The sequence below is a fragment of the Ammodytes marinus genome (assembly GCF_949987685.1).
Source record: "Ammodytes marinus genome assembly, chromosome: 16".
Lineage (NCBI taxonomy): Eukaryota > Metazoa > Chordata > Actinopteri > Uranoscopiformes > Ammodytidae > Ammodytes > Ammodytes marinus.
The window spans coordinates 14,724,762-14,741,921 of record NC_137220.1 but is presented as its reverse complement, the minus strand read 5'-3'; the positions used below and the strand labels follow the sequence as shown (position 1 = coordinate 14,741,921).

Here is a 17,160-nt window from a genome sequence, read left to right as displayed (position 1 = left end):
CGACGTACTTCCTTCTGTGTTGGCACATTCGCTTCCCCTCGCCGTCCGTTTGGTTGCCATGACGACTTCTCCTCGGCCTCCTCTCGCTGCCGTCTCCCGCGCCCTCCTGCTCTCCTCCTCCTCCTCCTTCTCCACCTCCGTCAACTCCTCTGTTCCGGTGTCTGCCTGTCTTACCGGCCCCCCCACCCCCTCCAGCCTCTTGGCTCTGGTCCTCTGCACTCTTTCGATGCGACCGGGGCTTCCTGTGTTCCGATTGGCCCCCTCCTCCTCCTCCTCCTCCCACCCCGCCTCGGCTGCCGCTGCGCGCGTGGTGATGTCGCCTGGACGGCCGGTCCTCAGAGCCCGGACCGGGAATCACCGTGGCATCCAGTCTGACCTGAGAGCCGTGATGGTGGTGGTGCTCACCTAGGGTTGAGGGGTGGGGGGAGATATTTAAAAAAAAAAACTTTAACCTTTATTTATACAGGTAAATCCCATTGAGACCGGAGACTCTTTTTCAAGGGAGACTTGTTCCCATTCACACACACATTCATACACAGATAGCAGGCTAAGTGTAAGGTGGGATATTGACAACAAAATATTGTTTTTGGGGGGAGGGGGGTGGATTTTGCAGATAACGATAATTGATCATATTACCTCAAAATTGTGTTTGTAAAAGCAGTGTGACTACTGTTCTAGCTCTGGTAATAGTATTTTAGATGTCATGGATTATATTAATAGAAAAACTTATATAATAACTTATTTATTTTAATTTTTATTAAATTTTTTTGTCGGGAGGTTGTTATTGAATCAACACTCCATACCAGTTGGAGGCGGTTTTGCACCAAAAAAAGTTGTTTGCCAATCTCCAAAAAAATAAAGAAGGAGAAGAAGGTCTCAAACCCCTATGGTCACCTTTGCGACTCCGCCTGCTCTCAGAGGACTCTCCCCGCTCCATGGGAGGCCTGGATGGGCCCGAGCCTCCCCCGCCACCCCCTCCTCCTCCTCCCCCTACTACCACCGGGCCCACATGCTCCTGGAGGCTGGTCTGCCGGTGGAGCTCGTCAGCAGCGGTGGTCTTGTTGGTGTTGTTGTTGCGGTTGTCGTGGGGGTTCACCACCAACGGTCGGTCCGTGTGGGTATTCGTGTCAGGACGCACCTGACGCGCAAAGTTGACCTGCAAGGAAAGGTGGGAGAAATGAAATGAAAGGAAAGGAAAGGAAAGGAAAGAGGGAGGGAGGAATGTGGAAGAGACAAAAGGAGTAATTACAATAGAAGGTTTTATTTCTTGAGCATCTGTAGCAGTGGGAACATTCACTAGAGATAGAATTTGAAATGTTGCAACTGAAGTTTATAGTCACGTTAAGCCAATATATAGATTACAGATGGCAAATCTGCCATGAACTACAGAGTACGAGTATTAGGGCCACGGGAGCGAAAAATGAATAATTATTTTTATTTTACACTTCGGCTACACAAGAGTATAGTCACAATGTTGAGAATAAAGACGAAATTCAATGTCAAGAATCGTTTGTGTTTGATTAACGTTTTGCTTATAAGCTTTCGGAAGTTGGAACAACATCTGTTCAACTTTACCACAGTCTTGAACTGTCGAGTCTATTGAGGTTTTTAACCGTGTATTTCGTCTTTATTCACAAAATTTCTCATTTATTCTCTTAATTGTCTATTTTGTAGAAGTGCATAATAAAAAAAAGACTTCTTCCTCTATTGTTTTCTTTCTGTTGCCCTCATACTCTTCCATAATGAACAAATAGTAAGCAATACTTTATTGAACACCAGGTAAGCAACATGCAAGAATAAGTCATAGTCTTCATCGCCGTCACTTGTGTACACTGATAGCACAAGTCTAGAGGCCCTTTGTTTTGGTTTGCCTTGTCCTTTACATTGTTTTGCTCCCCTGTCCTTGCCTTCCAGTTTTCGTCAGGATCCAGTTCGTTATAGAGGGCCTCGCGGCTGGACACTATGGTCTGCCTCCTCAGCTCCTTGGTGCGTTGCTCCCACACTGACTTATTCACCCCCTTATTGTTGTTCTTCTGCTGCTCTTTACTGCAAAACCAAGCAGGACGGAGAAAGAGAGAGAGCGAGACAGAGAGACAAAGAGAGAGAGAGAGAGAGAGTAGAGGAGAGGAGAGAATTGAAAGCATTAAAGACCTGATTAAAGACATGTACCAGTGTGCAAATGTATACACCAAGCCATGAGAATGATGCGAAAACGTACATCGAAAGTATAAGTACATAAAATAGCCAGGACATAAACACACACTGGAGGGGCCACAGACATGTAAAGGGTCGTCTTTGGTTGGATCTCTGGAACATGGCAGCTTAACAACACAAGGTTATGGGTGTCTACGTATAGCTTGCCAAAGCAACAGGCAGGTCAGCCCTACTTTGGTAAACCACGGTGGGGACACAAAATGGAGAATAACACTGAGGCCATAGGTAAGAATTGGTAATACTTACAGTATCTATAGTAACCTATCCAAACTTAATAAATCACAATTTAATAAATAGACAGGACGAAAAGCCAAAATGGTGCCCCAATATCCTTTCAAGCTGGATTGAATAGATAGCAAAGTCACAATGAGCACAATAATCTGGTATTGGTTACCGTGAGCAGAAACACTCACCACCTTACCTTCCAAAACTTCTACCGGTAATAAACTTGTCCTCCCTTTTCTCTCAGGGGCCAATATTCAACCAACCTAAAGCATCAGCCATACTGCAATGTGCAGGCAAAAAAGAAAAGGGACTCTTGAAAATAAGCCAACACAAATAACAGCTAAAGAAAGCCAGGTATGTACTGAATAAAAAGAGGTAAGAACAGAGGGAAAGGAGAGGAGGGTGTTTCAAAACACAAAAAGAAAGCGAGGAATGGTTGTAAAGTCAGAGGGGATTCAGAAATGAATAAACAAATAAATAAATACCAGTCCAGAAAGGGGTCGGTAGCGTTGTGACACTCACTGTGTACTTTGTTGCTGAGGAGGGAAACAGCTGGTGAGTGAGATGGCACGAAAGAACAGAGGGAGGATTTCATTCCAAAATGGGCCACCATTTAAAAAAAGGGTCAGCCTACCCTGACAAAAGGCCGCTGTTCATATAAAATGGGTTGTAAAAACTGAATTATTAAAATAGGAAAGTAAGTAAAACATATTCCGAAAAATCTCAAGAAATATGTACCATTTTTGTATAAGGAAATTCAGCATTTTGGAATGGAACCCTTTACAGACATAAACACACACATAAATACACACACACACACACGCACACACACACACACACACACACACACACACACACACACACACACACACACACACACACACACACACACACACACACACACACACACACACACACACACACACACACACACACACACACACACACACACACACACACACACACACACACACACACACACACAAAAAAAACACAATCTATGCACGTAGACATCACCACACTCTTCACTTTGTTCTCTCTTTAATTCTAAAACAATCCCATTTATTGAACACTGTCCTCCTTGTTGCAGTCTCACACATTTCATCTTCCTTGCATCACTCTTACCATGCAAGACTATTGCTCTTCCCTTCTGATCATGCTTTTGCCTCTTTTAGGGCGCACTCACACTATGCAATCCGTACCATGACCAAGCACGCTTGACACCTAAAGTCTAGTAAGTTTGACCAGTGTTAGTGCTCTGTACGGAACACTAACCTTGGCCCTGGCCCGGTTGGAAGAGGTGTGCTTCGGCACGGTACAGATGCTCATGTACGAGCTTGCGCATGGTAGACAACTTTCAAATCAATGCATGTGTCGTATAGTAGGCTATTAAGACGCAATGATGTATGAACAAGAGGTAACCTCAGGCCTGGTTGTACCTGGGGCAGTGTGAGTGCAGGGTGAATACATCAAAATGTGAATCTGTCTAGCTGTCTTTCACTTGTTTACTACACTATTATTCAATATTGTTCAACATATGCTTCCTTTCTGTCCTCCTTTTTCACCGGGGTCCCTTTCTGTCTGCACAATCGCTGTGTCGTTGTAAGACTACTAGTAGCAGCTATGGTCATGCAGCATTACAGCGGTTTTTCCATAAAGCTTCCATGGCAGCCTCCTCTGTGAACCTACAGTTACATAGCATATCTTCTTAAGAGATTCTTCATGCACCACCCAAGTTTAAAATCCCTGCTTGGAAAAACAACTATTGGAATTTCAATATCTTTCCCTTTGAGGGATTTGGATTTAGACTGACCGACACACAAGGCAGCCCTGCATGAGTAGCACTGTGATCCACAGTTTATTCCAAGAAAAAACTCAAATGTAATGAAAACCTCTACTATAGCCTAGCTCAGTGTATGTGGAGATGTTTTCGGCAAGTTGTTCGCAAGATTATGGTTGAGTATAAAAGTTTTTTTTAACAAAACAAACACACACTCTTTCTCTCTCATACACAGACATGCACAGAAACACACAGATACATGTGCATTGTATTGAAAGATAAACATTCTAGTAGGATTCCCAGGTAAAATGAAGTTAACTGATACACAAATGACACACATTCTAACAGTTCAGTGACGTACAGTGCATATTGTATAGGCACATACAGTCACAATAAACAATGCTATAAATGATGAACATCTTGTCAGCTTTAACTCCTGGGCATATTTGTTCATTTTGTCTCTGTGTGATAAAAACAAGTGTGCGGAGGCTGATGTATCAAAGCGGCAAAGGTCAGAACTGTTTTGGTATTCATAAGCAGGCTTGGGCTCCCCTGTTGTGCTTTTAGCAAAGGACTGACCACTGAGTGTGTGTGTGTGTGTGTGTGTGTGTGTGTGTGTGTGTGTGTGTGTGTGTGTGTGTGTGTGTGTATGTGTGCGTGCCTGTAAAAGAGATCAAAGACGTTGACTCTCCTGACCGGAGGGGGACCTGGACAGATCTGCTGTTATTGTGTTGATCAATAGTGTTGCTGAATATGCACATACAAGACTGCAGATTAACCACAGTTTCAAACCACTGTGATGAGAACATGTGGTAAAAACACACAACAACTTGACATGCAGAATGTCTGCATACATCTAGCAGGGTGTGGATTTGTAACATTTTACAATACAATAACGAATGACCGAGGTGTATCAACAGTTGTCCTCATTCCAAACACTGCACGTGTGTCAGTGCAGCATACTGTGCTCTCTCCAAGGTGCTGAATCCTGCACAGGCACTTCAAAGACCTTCATGTGCAAATGTTATGCCCTTAAGTTCCTGCCTGGTGTGAAGATTTCCGATACAAAAACAAGAGAACGCAACGATGATAAAGAGATCAACTCACGCTGCAATGGAGAGGTTGGCAGCAGACAGGGGGCTGACTTCAGCCACCTCTTTGGCTTTCTGCAGGGCGTTCTTCTTACTGGCGGCCTTCTCTTCCTCCTGTTCATCCTGCAAATAAAGAAGGAGGGAGAGAGAGAAAGAGCGAGAGAGAGGGAGAGAGAATGGGAAGGAATGAGACGCAATCAGGGGATAATAATGTGGGAAACAAAACAGAAGGAATTTATTTAGCAGGGGTGACATAACTCCTGTGTTTTTAAGTGCTCATGGAATAAATGGTATTATGATTTTAAAGGTGCAATATGCAGTTTCAGGGGGGGAGGGTTGTTTGCATTTGCCGAGCCTGCAGCCAGTTTAGAGAATATATTGACCCTTCATGTAATTTTCTTGATATTGAATAATTATATCATCATAAATCAAAACCAAATCATTTTGAGTCACCTTTGAACCAGATGTAAGACTAGAATATGTTTGTAAACAAAACTGTGAGCCCAGCTGCTATAACAACAACCGTGAAACAGTAACCTTTGACATCACACTTTCTAACTTTAAAAGGTGTTCTAGGGTTCCAATTTTTCCTTCGCGGGAATTATGTTGATTCAGTAATGAGAGTATACCTTAGAAAACGTTCACTTCTCTGACACACCCAAATGTACATAGTGCACCTTTAAGTCAAATTGGACTGTGGTGTACCTTGGTGAGCTCCTGTGCATTGGCCAAATTGTCCACAGCGATAGCCAAGAACACATTCAGCAGAGTGTCTGAACACCGAGGTTAAGGGATATCCAGCATGTAGAGGTTTGTTTGCACGAGTGTATACGGGAAGTAATGACTACAACATAGGCTAAAAGCACTATAGCTATGCTGCCATTCTAGGAAGATCTTTTGGAATACCACAAGAACTACAACCTATTGCATGCAAGTGTTTTGTGTGCGTCTGTGCTGCTTCTGCATTTTCACTGTCAAAGGATACAGTTGCCAAAAAGTGTGAGCACGATGAAGAAGACAGAGAAAGGCATGCCCTTGTTGACTCCGCCCTGAGATTTGATGCCATCGTACATCACCATGTTCCAGTCCTCACCAGTCAGGATCTGGCGCGCACACACACAGACACGCACGCACACACACACACACACACACACACACACACACACACACACACACACACGCACATGGTCATAATAAGTACATAAACACATGATAAGTATTATCTTAAAATACTATAGTTCTAAGTTGCAGTCGACCTCACCCATATACACAACTTAAACATGTAGACAAGCTTTACTTGTGCAAAGCCTCTTGAGACATTTAAAGGAGAACACTTGTTGTCAAAACCAAGTCAAAATCCGTGAACATCCCCCCACGGTCCGGGGGGTGGGAGGGAGGGGGATTACATACCCTTTGTTTACATGCCAGGTTACAAAGCCTAGGCTGTGTATTAACACTGGATGGTTTTTTTTTCAACGCACACACAGTACAGATAGGTAGCGGATGGTGAGGAGATATTCACAGATTTTGACAATCGTTTGGTCCTAATTCAGCAGTTATCTTTCCACCATTATCATTCCCTCGTTCAACCATCTTCTCCCTCCCTTTTCATCCTCTGCTCACCTGGAACACTGTCATTATTGCTGCGGGGAAGGTATCGAAGTTGGTTGGAGGAGTGCCACTTTCAAAATTAAACCTAGCAGGGGGGAAACAATCAAATCAAATGTAAGAAAGACAGAGAGGGTAAAGAGGAAAGTGAGGACACATACTAAGAATCATCTTTTGTTGTTTTATTTCCTGAGAAAATCCTCAAAAATAAGAAGAAAATTAGCCAACCAGAAACGACCGGAAAGCAATTGCTTAGCAGAGTATCAAATGAGGACTATTTGTGGGGTTGCCTGGACCCCCATGCATTTCATGTTGATGCGAAAGTTTTGTTTTCATTTCTAAATTGAAGGTACGGGTATGTAAAACAATTTTGGTTTGAGTATCAAGAAACCAAACCAAATATAAATATTATTTTATTTTTTTATGCCCAGGGTTAAAATTGTTTTTATCTGGTTGCTTGACAATCAAAAAAACAAAACTGTTCCATAGACACTTACCTTCCAAATTAGAGTAAAAAAAAAGAAACTTCTGCATCAACTTGAAATAAAAACGACAACATTACCCATGCACGCCCCCCCCCCCACACACACACTAAATTAAACAGTAGGGAAAAGGTAATGTAAAAAAAAAACAGCACTGACTGTCCTCCGAAGAGCTGCATGCCCAGCAAGGCAAAGACAACGATGAAGAGGAAGAGCAGGAAGAGCAAGCTGATGATGGACTTCATGGAGTTGAGCAGTGAGACCACCAGGTTACGCAAAGATGCCCAGTACCTGACAGAAAGAGACACAGAATAAGTATGTGTGTTTCATTGAGTCCACTAACAGAAATATGATAGACAATTAAACAACTGTAATACAAGAATAGCCTCACTTTGTAACTTTGAAGATCCTCAATAACCTGAGAGCGCGTAGCACACTGATGCCAAACGACGTGCCCGGCTGGATGATACCCCAAAAAACTTCAAATATGCTACCGCAGATCACCTGTGTACACAAATCCAAGCATATGCACGCAGGTTTTATTTCACCTTTTGTTTATACAGGCAAAGTCATCTAAAGAAAAACAGATGATACATTATGAGACGTAAAATACAATACTCACAATGCAGTCAAAAGTGTTAAAGGAGGAGTTGAGGTAGGCCACCTTGCCCAGGCCGTACATCTTTACCATCATCTCTGTCAGGAATATCCCCAGGAAGGTGAATTCCGCAAAATCTACATGGAGGGAGGAGGAGGAGGAGGAGAGGCTCAAGAATGAGTGGTGATCATATCAATCAATGTATCTCTTAAACCTGTACCTGCAAAATCAACCCACCCATCAATCCATTCATCCATCCACCCACCTCTAAGGAATTGCATTGTTTTAAGTATGCATACAAAAAAATAATGCTGTTGTACATTTGTGTGAGTAAAACAAAATCAGATTTTTGTGTCAATTAAATGAAATTCCTCTCACTTAAGTAACGTTATTTTTCTATTCTCTAAGCTAGCCTCTCTCTGTGTTATTACGCAGCCTGGTTTGCATCTTTTGGGGAAGTATGAAACACTGAGGCAATCAATAAAAAAAAACATATCTTTAAAAAAAAATTGTTCATCCTTTCAGAGTGTCTGTTAAAAAAAGTGATACACACAGCAAAGATCTGTGCAAAACGAGGTCATTGTATTAGTAGTTGTGCTAGCAGTGTCAACTCATTGGGCCAACTCTTTCATGGATTAATTCACATTTACTTAAAAAAGTGTTCACCCACTCCCCTCCATTAATCTGTGATGAGAGTGATTGTGCATTTGTGAAAAAAATAATACAGTGCACGCTTGCACTAAGTATGCATGCATATCCCCCATCCCCTCCTACTCACATAGAAAATCCGAAAGTGGTTCTGGCTGGTCGTAGTGCACCACCGCCACACACATTGTGTTGAGGCCAACCAAACACAGCACGGTCCAGTAGAAGGCCTGGGTCTTGACAATGTGTCGGATGAAGAAGCGCAGCCGTCTCTCCCGCCGTTTGAATGTCGATCCTTCGAGCTTGGAACTCTTCAAGCTGGCACGGGCGAAAGGGGAACCTGGCAGGGCAAGCAAGGCAAATTATATACTTTCTTTTTCACCATTCAGTGAAGTGAACAGCGTATTGCTATGGTTGTGTCCTACAATGAGGATATTAAAAAAAGAAAGTGCAAAAAGTCATCTGCGTCTTTCATTTGTCACTGTAAGAGGTAGAGCTGGCACATCACAACCTCAAAATGTCCAAGGCAGGGTTCAGTATAGCAAATGATATTAGTAGTATACTTGTATCATTACTACAGTATACAATGCTATGCCTGAACTTTATTGTATTATACATCTTGAAGTTGTGATGTGCGGTAGAGTTTTTTGTTTTATTCTATTTTTATTTTATTATAAATACCTATAATATTATTGTTATTTTTCTCTGTGTATCGCTAATGATTGTTGTCCTTATGCTGCTGTAAGACCCACATTTTTACACAGAACAAAATACTACTTCCAACTGTTTCTTTCTTTTTGTGTGTGTAATTCTCCACACAAATGATTATAAAATCACACAGAGACAAAGTCAAATTATATTGAACACTTTTTGCTTGTTGAAAAACTTGAATTTGCTTTTTAATACAGACTTTTCATATCAGTTTGGTTTTGTAAATATGAATGCATGATTCAGTGCAGGTATCATATCATTTGCAAACTTCTTTGCTGATTGTGCAGTGACATGATATATACAGTAATGTGACTACATACAACACCTTTGTCTTATGATAAAACAGAAAGAGCTGCTTGAGAACTAGAGTCTGTAAGTAGGAGCGCGTTGGGAGGAGAGAATTATGGATGAGGTATCAGGGACAGGTTAAAGAAAATAAAGGTATAACATGAAGGGGGTTGGGGACAGGATAGAAATGTAACACTATATAAGGAGAAAAGTGCAGAGCAGCGGAGGACAAGAGAGGGAAGGAGAGGAGGGTCAGGTAATGCTGATATGCAAGATAAGATAGCATCTGTATGTTCCTGGGGTTTGCCTTTGAGTGTGTGTGTGTGTGTGTGTGTGTGTGTGTGTGTGTGTGTGTGTGTGTGTGTGTGTGTGTGTGTGAGATAGAGAGACAGATGAGAGTGTCTATCTTACCTACTGCCAGATCTCCCTCCGCTTCCTCTGGGTTTAAAAGCTCAGCTTTGTTCTTATGGTTTTTTGTGGCTCTCCTACGGGTGCCTGTAAAAGCAATAAAACATGTATTTAAAAAAAAACTACAGCAGAACAGTGCTGATGTGCTTGACTGTGCTACATTAATCAGAATCATTTCTAAAATAAAATTTAAAAAGAAATACAATTTCAAAATCATGCATTCACAAACAGCACAGAAAAGCAGCCAAATGCATACCCTCGTAATCATTTTCATTTTCATCATCCAAGAGGACCTCTTCTACAGAAAACACAAACAGAGAAATGTTAATACAGTTTATAGACATATTAGATATGTCTTTGATGACTTCCAAAATGTAGTTTAATCTTGCTTTAATTTATTTTGTATCATCAATTGGGTTCTCGTTTTAATTCAAACCTGAAACAGTCTTTGGCCTGCACCTGTGTCTGTGTTACTCATCCCTCCCTCCTTTGTTTTTTTTTGGCGTCCTTGTTTTTATGTAGACCTTCTTTTCAAGATCAAAGGCATGTCCTTTTTTTCCCATCTGCCCTTTTATCTGCTCCTTCGAACATCCAACATCCAACCCTCTACTCTTCTAATTTTTTAAAATGTCTAATTCTTTATCAGGAATAACCCCGTTGAGATGAACCCATCTCGTTTTCAAGGGGTTCCTTAACAACACAAAAGTGCAATCACAACAACATGGTAAGAACAGATTTCTTAACATACAAAAAAAGGTTCCCTAAACATATTTTCCTAAGAAGGCAATAACGAGAATTTGGAAATGGGCTAGCAATAGGTCTTCGTTTAAGGACGCTCACATACATTTCACCACACTGCTGGTGTGTGATTCAAGATTGTTTGTATGACATTCTCAAGAGAGCTATTATGTGTATGTTTTGTCTCCCTAGGGGGTAGGTTTATTGAGCTCCAGTAAAGACATGCATCACTAAGTATTGAATTTGTATAATGTGAAAGGCAGAAGATGACGCCACTAATCCGTGAACAAGAAGAAAAAAACCCAGAAGATACATCTGCTTGCAACAACTACAGTATGAAGCATGTCTGATAATTTAAGCTGTAAAGGTCAACTGTTTTGTTTTGAACCTTTATCATACAATGAAGAGTCAGTGTACTATTAACTACAATCGTGTACTAGCTCAAATGGTATTCCAGCATATGCAATTAAACATACAGTAGATCAAATATGTTACCTGGCTGGCAACATTTTCTTTATTTTTGCAATGTGTTTTAATGCTTTTAATGTATTTTTGTGTTAAGAAATGAACCACATATACAGTACATTGTACGTACCAGCCTTACAGATCCACTCCAGATATCCATTGAGTTCCCTTTCTATCTGCTGCTGTCTTCTGAGCTTCACAAACTCAGCCCTGTTTTCCACACGCTCTCTCTCTTTGGCAAACTCCCTGCAGTCACAAAAAACACCGCACATATTTATTGGGCATCTGTGATGAATAGTATAAATACAATAAACCACATACTACTAAACTACATATGTTTTTATATTAAAGGTGGAGACAGCGATTCACACACACACACACACACACACACACACACACACACACACACACACACACACACACACACACACACACACACACCTAACACACTTACCCTGACAACACACCCAGCACCAGGTTGAGCATGAAGAAGGAGCCGATGATGATGAGGGGGATGAAGTACATCCAGTTCCATGCACTCCCTGAGGCATCGTTGCTCTGGAAACACACACAGAGACATCAGACAGAGTAACTAATCAATGTTGTTCTCACTGCCTCTGAACATGATATAATAGCATCTAAGCCAACAGAAACATTACTTGGTTAAAAGCGTATCATGGAGAGCACTTGAAAATTTGCCCACGGATGGGCTCATAATGACGACATTTTAATCGACTGACATTCTAGGACTCGGTCAAAATGAGGAATATATAGATGATATGACCCGTTAAAGGTGGAGTCAGCGATTCTGGAGACAACGCTTGTTGTAAAAAACATTTTTTTGTCAAAATCAGTGAACCTGTCTGTACTGTGTTTGACCCGATAACAATCTGGTGTTAATATACAGCCTAGGCTGTGTAAACTGGTATGTAACGAAAGGGTACGTAAACAAAGAGGCCACTGCAGCTGTAACATTTCAGTTAAACTAATCATTGAAAGTCCAGACAGTGTGTAACTTAAAAGAAAATAGAGAACATTGCAGGAAAAAGTGCTGTCCGTTGCTGTTAGCAATGCAAACAACAGCAGGGCTGACATGATTTTGCTTGAAGTCATCTCAATAAGTAAATGCATATCTGCCACTCTATTTAGCTGCTCACTGCAGAGTGAATAATGTATAACAAATGCTAAGGTCTCTCCTTCCCTGTCTCTACCGCCCTGCTGTCCAGACTCCTCTCACTTTCTCTATTCACTTCTTGATTGTTTCTCTCTTTAATGCATTCCTCTTGTTTTACCCCTGCTTTAAAGATGGAGTCAGCGATTCTGGACAATGTTTGTTGTCAAAATCACTTTTTGTCAAAATCGGTGAATATCTCCTCACAATCCGCTACCTATCCATACTGTGCGCTGAAAAGAAATCATTGATCTAGGCTCTGTAAACGGGTATGTAAACAAAGGGGGCCCACAGTAGCTGGCAACATGCAGAGCCTACGCTGCTTATTAACACTGGATTTTTTTGGTCAGGGCATACACACACAATACAGACTTAATTTTACAAACAGTAAATTTTAACAACAAGCGTTCTCAAGAATCGCTGACTTCATCTTTAAATACATTTTGATATTTGTTTATTCCTTCATTTTTATATTCCTTTCCCTTTGTTTTTTTTGTGTGAAATCCATCCTATCAACCCTTCTTTTCCCTGTTTGATCCCCTCTTCCCTCGCCCACACCCATTCACTCTCTCTCTCTCTCCTCTGGCCTCCATGTCCCTTCTCCCTGCATGTAAGCTGCTGGTGCTGCCGTGGCTGTGTACCCAATGTACCGTAGAGCCTTTTTTCTACCATTAAACTTTTATCGCTCCCCTTCCCCGCCAGCTGCAAGAATAACTTGGGCTGAACAGGCCCTTTTAAATATAGAGCAGCACCGGGAAGGAGGGAAACGGGGGGAGAGAGAGAGAGAGAGGAAAAGAGATGAAGGGAGGGGAGGGAAAGGGGAAATGAAAGGGAGAGAAAGATATTAAAGAAAGAAAAGAAGAAGGAATATGGAAAATGAAAAAGAGCAATTAGAAAGAATAAGACTGAGACGGAGAGGAAAAAGGAGATGGGGGGGAAAAAGGGCCGGCTACAGTAACACTCAAAAGACCCTGGTCTACCTCTGGTTGCCTGGAAACTGTTGCCACTGACAGCAGGGGAACCATTCAGTCTCCGGCATGAGTAATGACACTGTTCCACAAGACCTAGTATAGCTACCTGTTTAATGGGCACACCGCGCACAGTGTGCACAGGTGAAAATCATTGGACGTTGTATGAGTTTAGATGTAGTATTACTTTAAGAAAAACTATCTGGGATGGTTTTTGTTGTGCAGCAAAATATGAAGTTGGACTACATTTGATTAGAATTTTTTATTAATTTTTTCTTCAGATCAGTGCCACAGATTTATCCACACAGTGTCTATAATAATGGAAACACTCATTCTAAACCCAGGCTTATTTGTCCCTAGAAACAGAATGTATTAAATTGCTGAGGTGTTTGCTATAGTGCCGCCCATCCATGACAATGACTGATGGCTTTTACATTTATGGGTTATAATCCTCTTCACTTGAATGATTAATTTCTATTGTCGCCTACAACCTTACTGGCAAAGAGACCTCTCCCACTTCTCAACTGATTGACAGTTGACCCAAGGGAACCAATTCTTAAAATCCCTTTAACAGTTAACTGCTTCCTTCAGTGTCTTTCAATCCTGCTTCAGTAAGTTGCATAGCTTTTCTAAACACATGCTTTAGGCGTATACATACATAGTAGAGCAGGTCTGTCCAGCCCTCCATGGTGATACACTGAAAGACGGTGAGGATAGCGAACAGGATGTTGTCAAACTGGGTGATGCCATAGTTTGGTCCGAGCCAGTACTGTCGACACATGGTGCCCGCTGGACACAGCCGCGACGGAGCCTCGGTCCCACATGGAAACTCTTCTCGGATCTCACCTGGATGAAAGTGCACATTAGATGTGTCAAAATGTTAAGTTCACCTAGAACAGGCAATCGTCTTCTTTGGGGAAAAGAGTTAGTAAAATGTTCCCTGATCGCGCTATTGAGATGCACATGCACATACACACAAACACACACATACACACACACACACACACACACACACACACACGCACGCATGCATGCACACACACACACACACACAGACACACACACACACACACACACACACACACACACACACACACACACACACACACACACACACACACACACACACACACACACACACACACACACATCTTACCTGTGTGATTGTCAAAGCATGTTGTGTGGAATTTGCCCATGTAGAACTCCAAGCCAATGATGGCGAACATGAGGATGGCAAAGAAAAGGAGCAGGCCAATTTGCAGCAGAGGAATCATGGCCTTCATGATGGATTTGAGCACCACCTGTAAGCCTACAGCACACATTGTACGGGTTAGTAGGATATTTTTCTAAATTATTATTAATATTCATCATTCATTTCAACTATTGTAGAAACAGTTCAGGGATTCAAAATAACATAAACTGCATCTATCTGCTAATTATTTAGCTCCCTTAAAATATATCAACATCGTCCATTTTCAGCCTTTTTTTCCACTGCTTAATATAAATGTTGGTGTAATAAGGCTTGCAATTAAAACAAAAACACAGAACTATGATAAAAACATCCGTGTAAGACTGTTGTATTCCGTATAACACTGCTTCACTACTGTCATCTGGTAGACACACTACAATATGTGATTAGAGGGATTCATTCTGTGATCACACAATGCAGTCTGTGCAATTCTACTAATTTATTCATTTAGGTCAAATAAACCTTAACATTTTGTGCGGCTTGTGCCTTGTGTAAGTTATATTTGTATGTGAAATGTTGTTGCTGCAGAAAACCAATCACTTGTTGTTGTTGTTTCATTAACATCACATACTGTAAGGGCAAGTCTTTCACAGGAAGTTTAGTGACTTTTATGATGAGTAAGCCTTGGTTCCCCTGTTAAGCCCTGTAGTTGCGTCTAAGCTATTAATAACACTGCAGTGCTGCTGCAACACTATTGCCATTATAACATTTAAAAAAAGAAGCAAGCAAGCAGTGCATAGAAGAACCACTTTTGTTGAAACACTGTGGGTGCATTTTGCAGAAGTATGACACAAAATGCCTCTAAATGCTAGTTTGTATACTTCAAACGTCTGTTCTGCCCTTTAATAAATGTAATAGCCTCAACAAAGAAATGACAATGTGTGCGTGTGTGTGTGTGTGTGTGTGTGTGTGTGTGTGTGTGTGTGTGTGTGTGTGTGTGTGTGTGTGTGTGCGCGTGTGCGTGTGTGTGAGTGTGTGTGTGTGTGTGTGTGTGTGTGTGTGTGCGTGTGTGTGCGTGTGTGTGTGTGTGTATATAGGATAAAGGCAGGAGAACTTTAAAAATATATATATTTTCAATTGTATTTAGTTTTGACTTACTGGGAATACCGGACACCAATTTGAGGGGCCTCAATACTCGCACAGCCCTGAGGGTCCGCAAGTCGAAATCCGAACCGATAGTGGACAGGATCCTAAAGGGGGAGAAAAGGCATATGCACAAAAGTGTGAAGCAGCAATCAATACTTAAGCTAGTCATGCTTGTCACTGTCAGTCAGTCTCTCCGTTTTCCTCTTTCTCTCTTATACACACACACACAAACACACACACACACACGTACGCATGAGTGCGCGACACACACACACATACACACACACACAAAAACAAGGAGAGTTTTGTATCTGAGTGAAAGAGTGACTGGAAAATGAAAAAGGAGAGATGGAGTGATGGAGTAATGGTGGGTAGTGGGTAGGGAGAGATGGAAGGACAATGACAGAGGGAAGAAGAGAGAGAAAGTGAAGCGTGGAGCGAGAGAGAAAGAAAGTAAGGCAAAGCGAGAGACGGGGTGCGGCGGCATATGATGAGAGTCAGGGATGCTGACTTTGCTTTTTACTGCTTATTTTTATTCTCTGTACTTTTAAAATGTAGTTTTTTTCAAGCCGTTGCCATGCTGCAGAGAATATGTGTTGCCTGTCTGTCGCAGCACCTGTTTCACCACTCGTCATCATAATAATAAAAACAGTGTGTGTGTGTGTGTGTGTGTGTATGCGCGTGCGTGTGTGTGTGTGTGTGTGTGTGTGTGTGCTTAAGAGGGTTAAGATGTTCCCTTTACGCTGCCAGACTTCCAGTCAGTCCCTTCGTCTGACTCAAACTGTGAATCATCCTTCTTCCCACCTCTCTCTCTCTCTCTCTCCGTCTCTCTTTCTCTCTCTCTCTATCGGTCTCTCTGACACATTTCCACTTTCCTCTGTTCCACTAAGAGGCCCAGTGACACAGCATAGCCTTAATCACAGGACTGAAGTCAGCCGGCGTTGCTTTGAAACCTTAAAAGAATTAGCAAGAAAAGGGAGAAGTAACAGCGGGCCTATGGGATCTATTGGTGACAGTATACATACTTAGTTGTGGCTTGATGCCGTATTGCATTACCAGGAAGCCCCCCAGTGGTGGGTGCCAGTGTGTTGAGGCTAGGGGTCCTTGTAATGACATTGTGTGATATCAAATACCTCATCAGGGGCGGCCTTGTAACTGAGAGCATTTCTGGTTTGGTCGTGAGGCAAGACAGTATTTCAGACGTGTGTGTGGCTTAAACCGTATGGCAGAAGTATAGCCTTAAAGGGGGAGTCAGTGATTCTGGAGAATGCTTGTCGTCAAAATCAATTTGTTCAAATCAGTGAATATCTGCTCACAATCAGCTACCTGTTTAATTAATAATTAATAATAATAATTGCTTGGATTTATATAGCGCCTTTCATGATACTCAAAGCGCTTTACAGGGTTCCAGGTACAATTCGTTCACACACAGT

At 41.9% G+C, this 17,160-nt stretch overlaps 1 protein-coding gene across 1 annotated transcript in view; it reads right to left on the bottom strand.

The window, feature by feature from the left end:
* Positions 1–17,160, bottom strand: part of cacna1aa (calcium channel, voltage-dependent, P/Q type, alpha 1A subunit, a) — a gene marked incomplete at both ends in the record, with an annotated part of 85,352 nt that overhangs the window by 41,026 nt on the left and 27,166 nt on the right. The window contains 19 exons of the mRNA XM_080044792.1: positions 9–405; positions 895–1,156; positions 1,884–2,046; positions 2,925–2,975; positions 5,327–5,433; positions 6,016–6,083; positions 6,296–6,413; positions 6,934–7,006; positions 7,560–7,691; positions 7,792–7,904; positions 8,023–8,135; positions 8,777–8,983; positions 10,054–10,137; positions 10,307–10,348; positions 11,384–11,499; positions 11,708–11,811; positions 14,051–14,238; positions 14,549–14,701; positions 15,740–15,831. Of these exons, the coding sequence (XP_079900918.1) occupies positions 9–405; positions 895–1,156; positions 1,884–2,046; positions 2,925–2,975; positions 5,327–5,433; positions 6,016–6,083; positions 6,296–6,413; positions 6,934–7,006; positions 7,560–7,691; positions 7,792–7,904; positions 8,023–8,135; positions 8,777–8,983; positions 10,054–10,137; positions 10,307–10,348; positions 11,384–11,499; positions 11,708–11,811; positions 14,051–14,238; positions 14,549–14,701; positions 15,740–15,831 (2,583 nt within the window). The remainder of the gene's footprint in view (positions 1–8; positions 406–894; positions 1,157–1,883; positions 2,047–2,924; positions 2,976–5,326; positions 5,434–6,015; positions 6,084–6,295; positions 6,414–6,933; positions 7,007–7,559; positions 7,692–7,791; positions 7,905–8,022; positions 8,136–8,776; positions 8,984–10,053; positions 10,138–10,306; positions 10,349–11,383; positions 11,500–11,707; positions 11,812–14,050; positions 14,239–14,548; positions 14,702–15,739; positions 15,832–17,160) is intronic.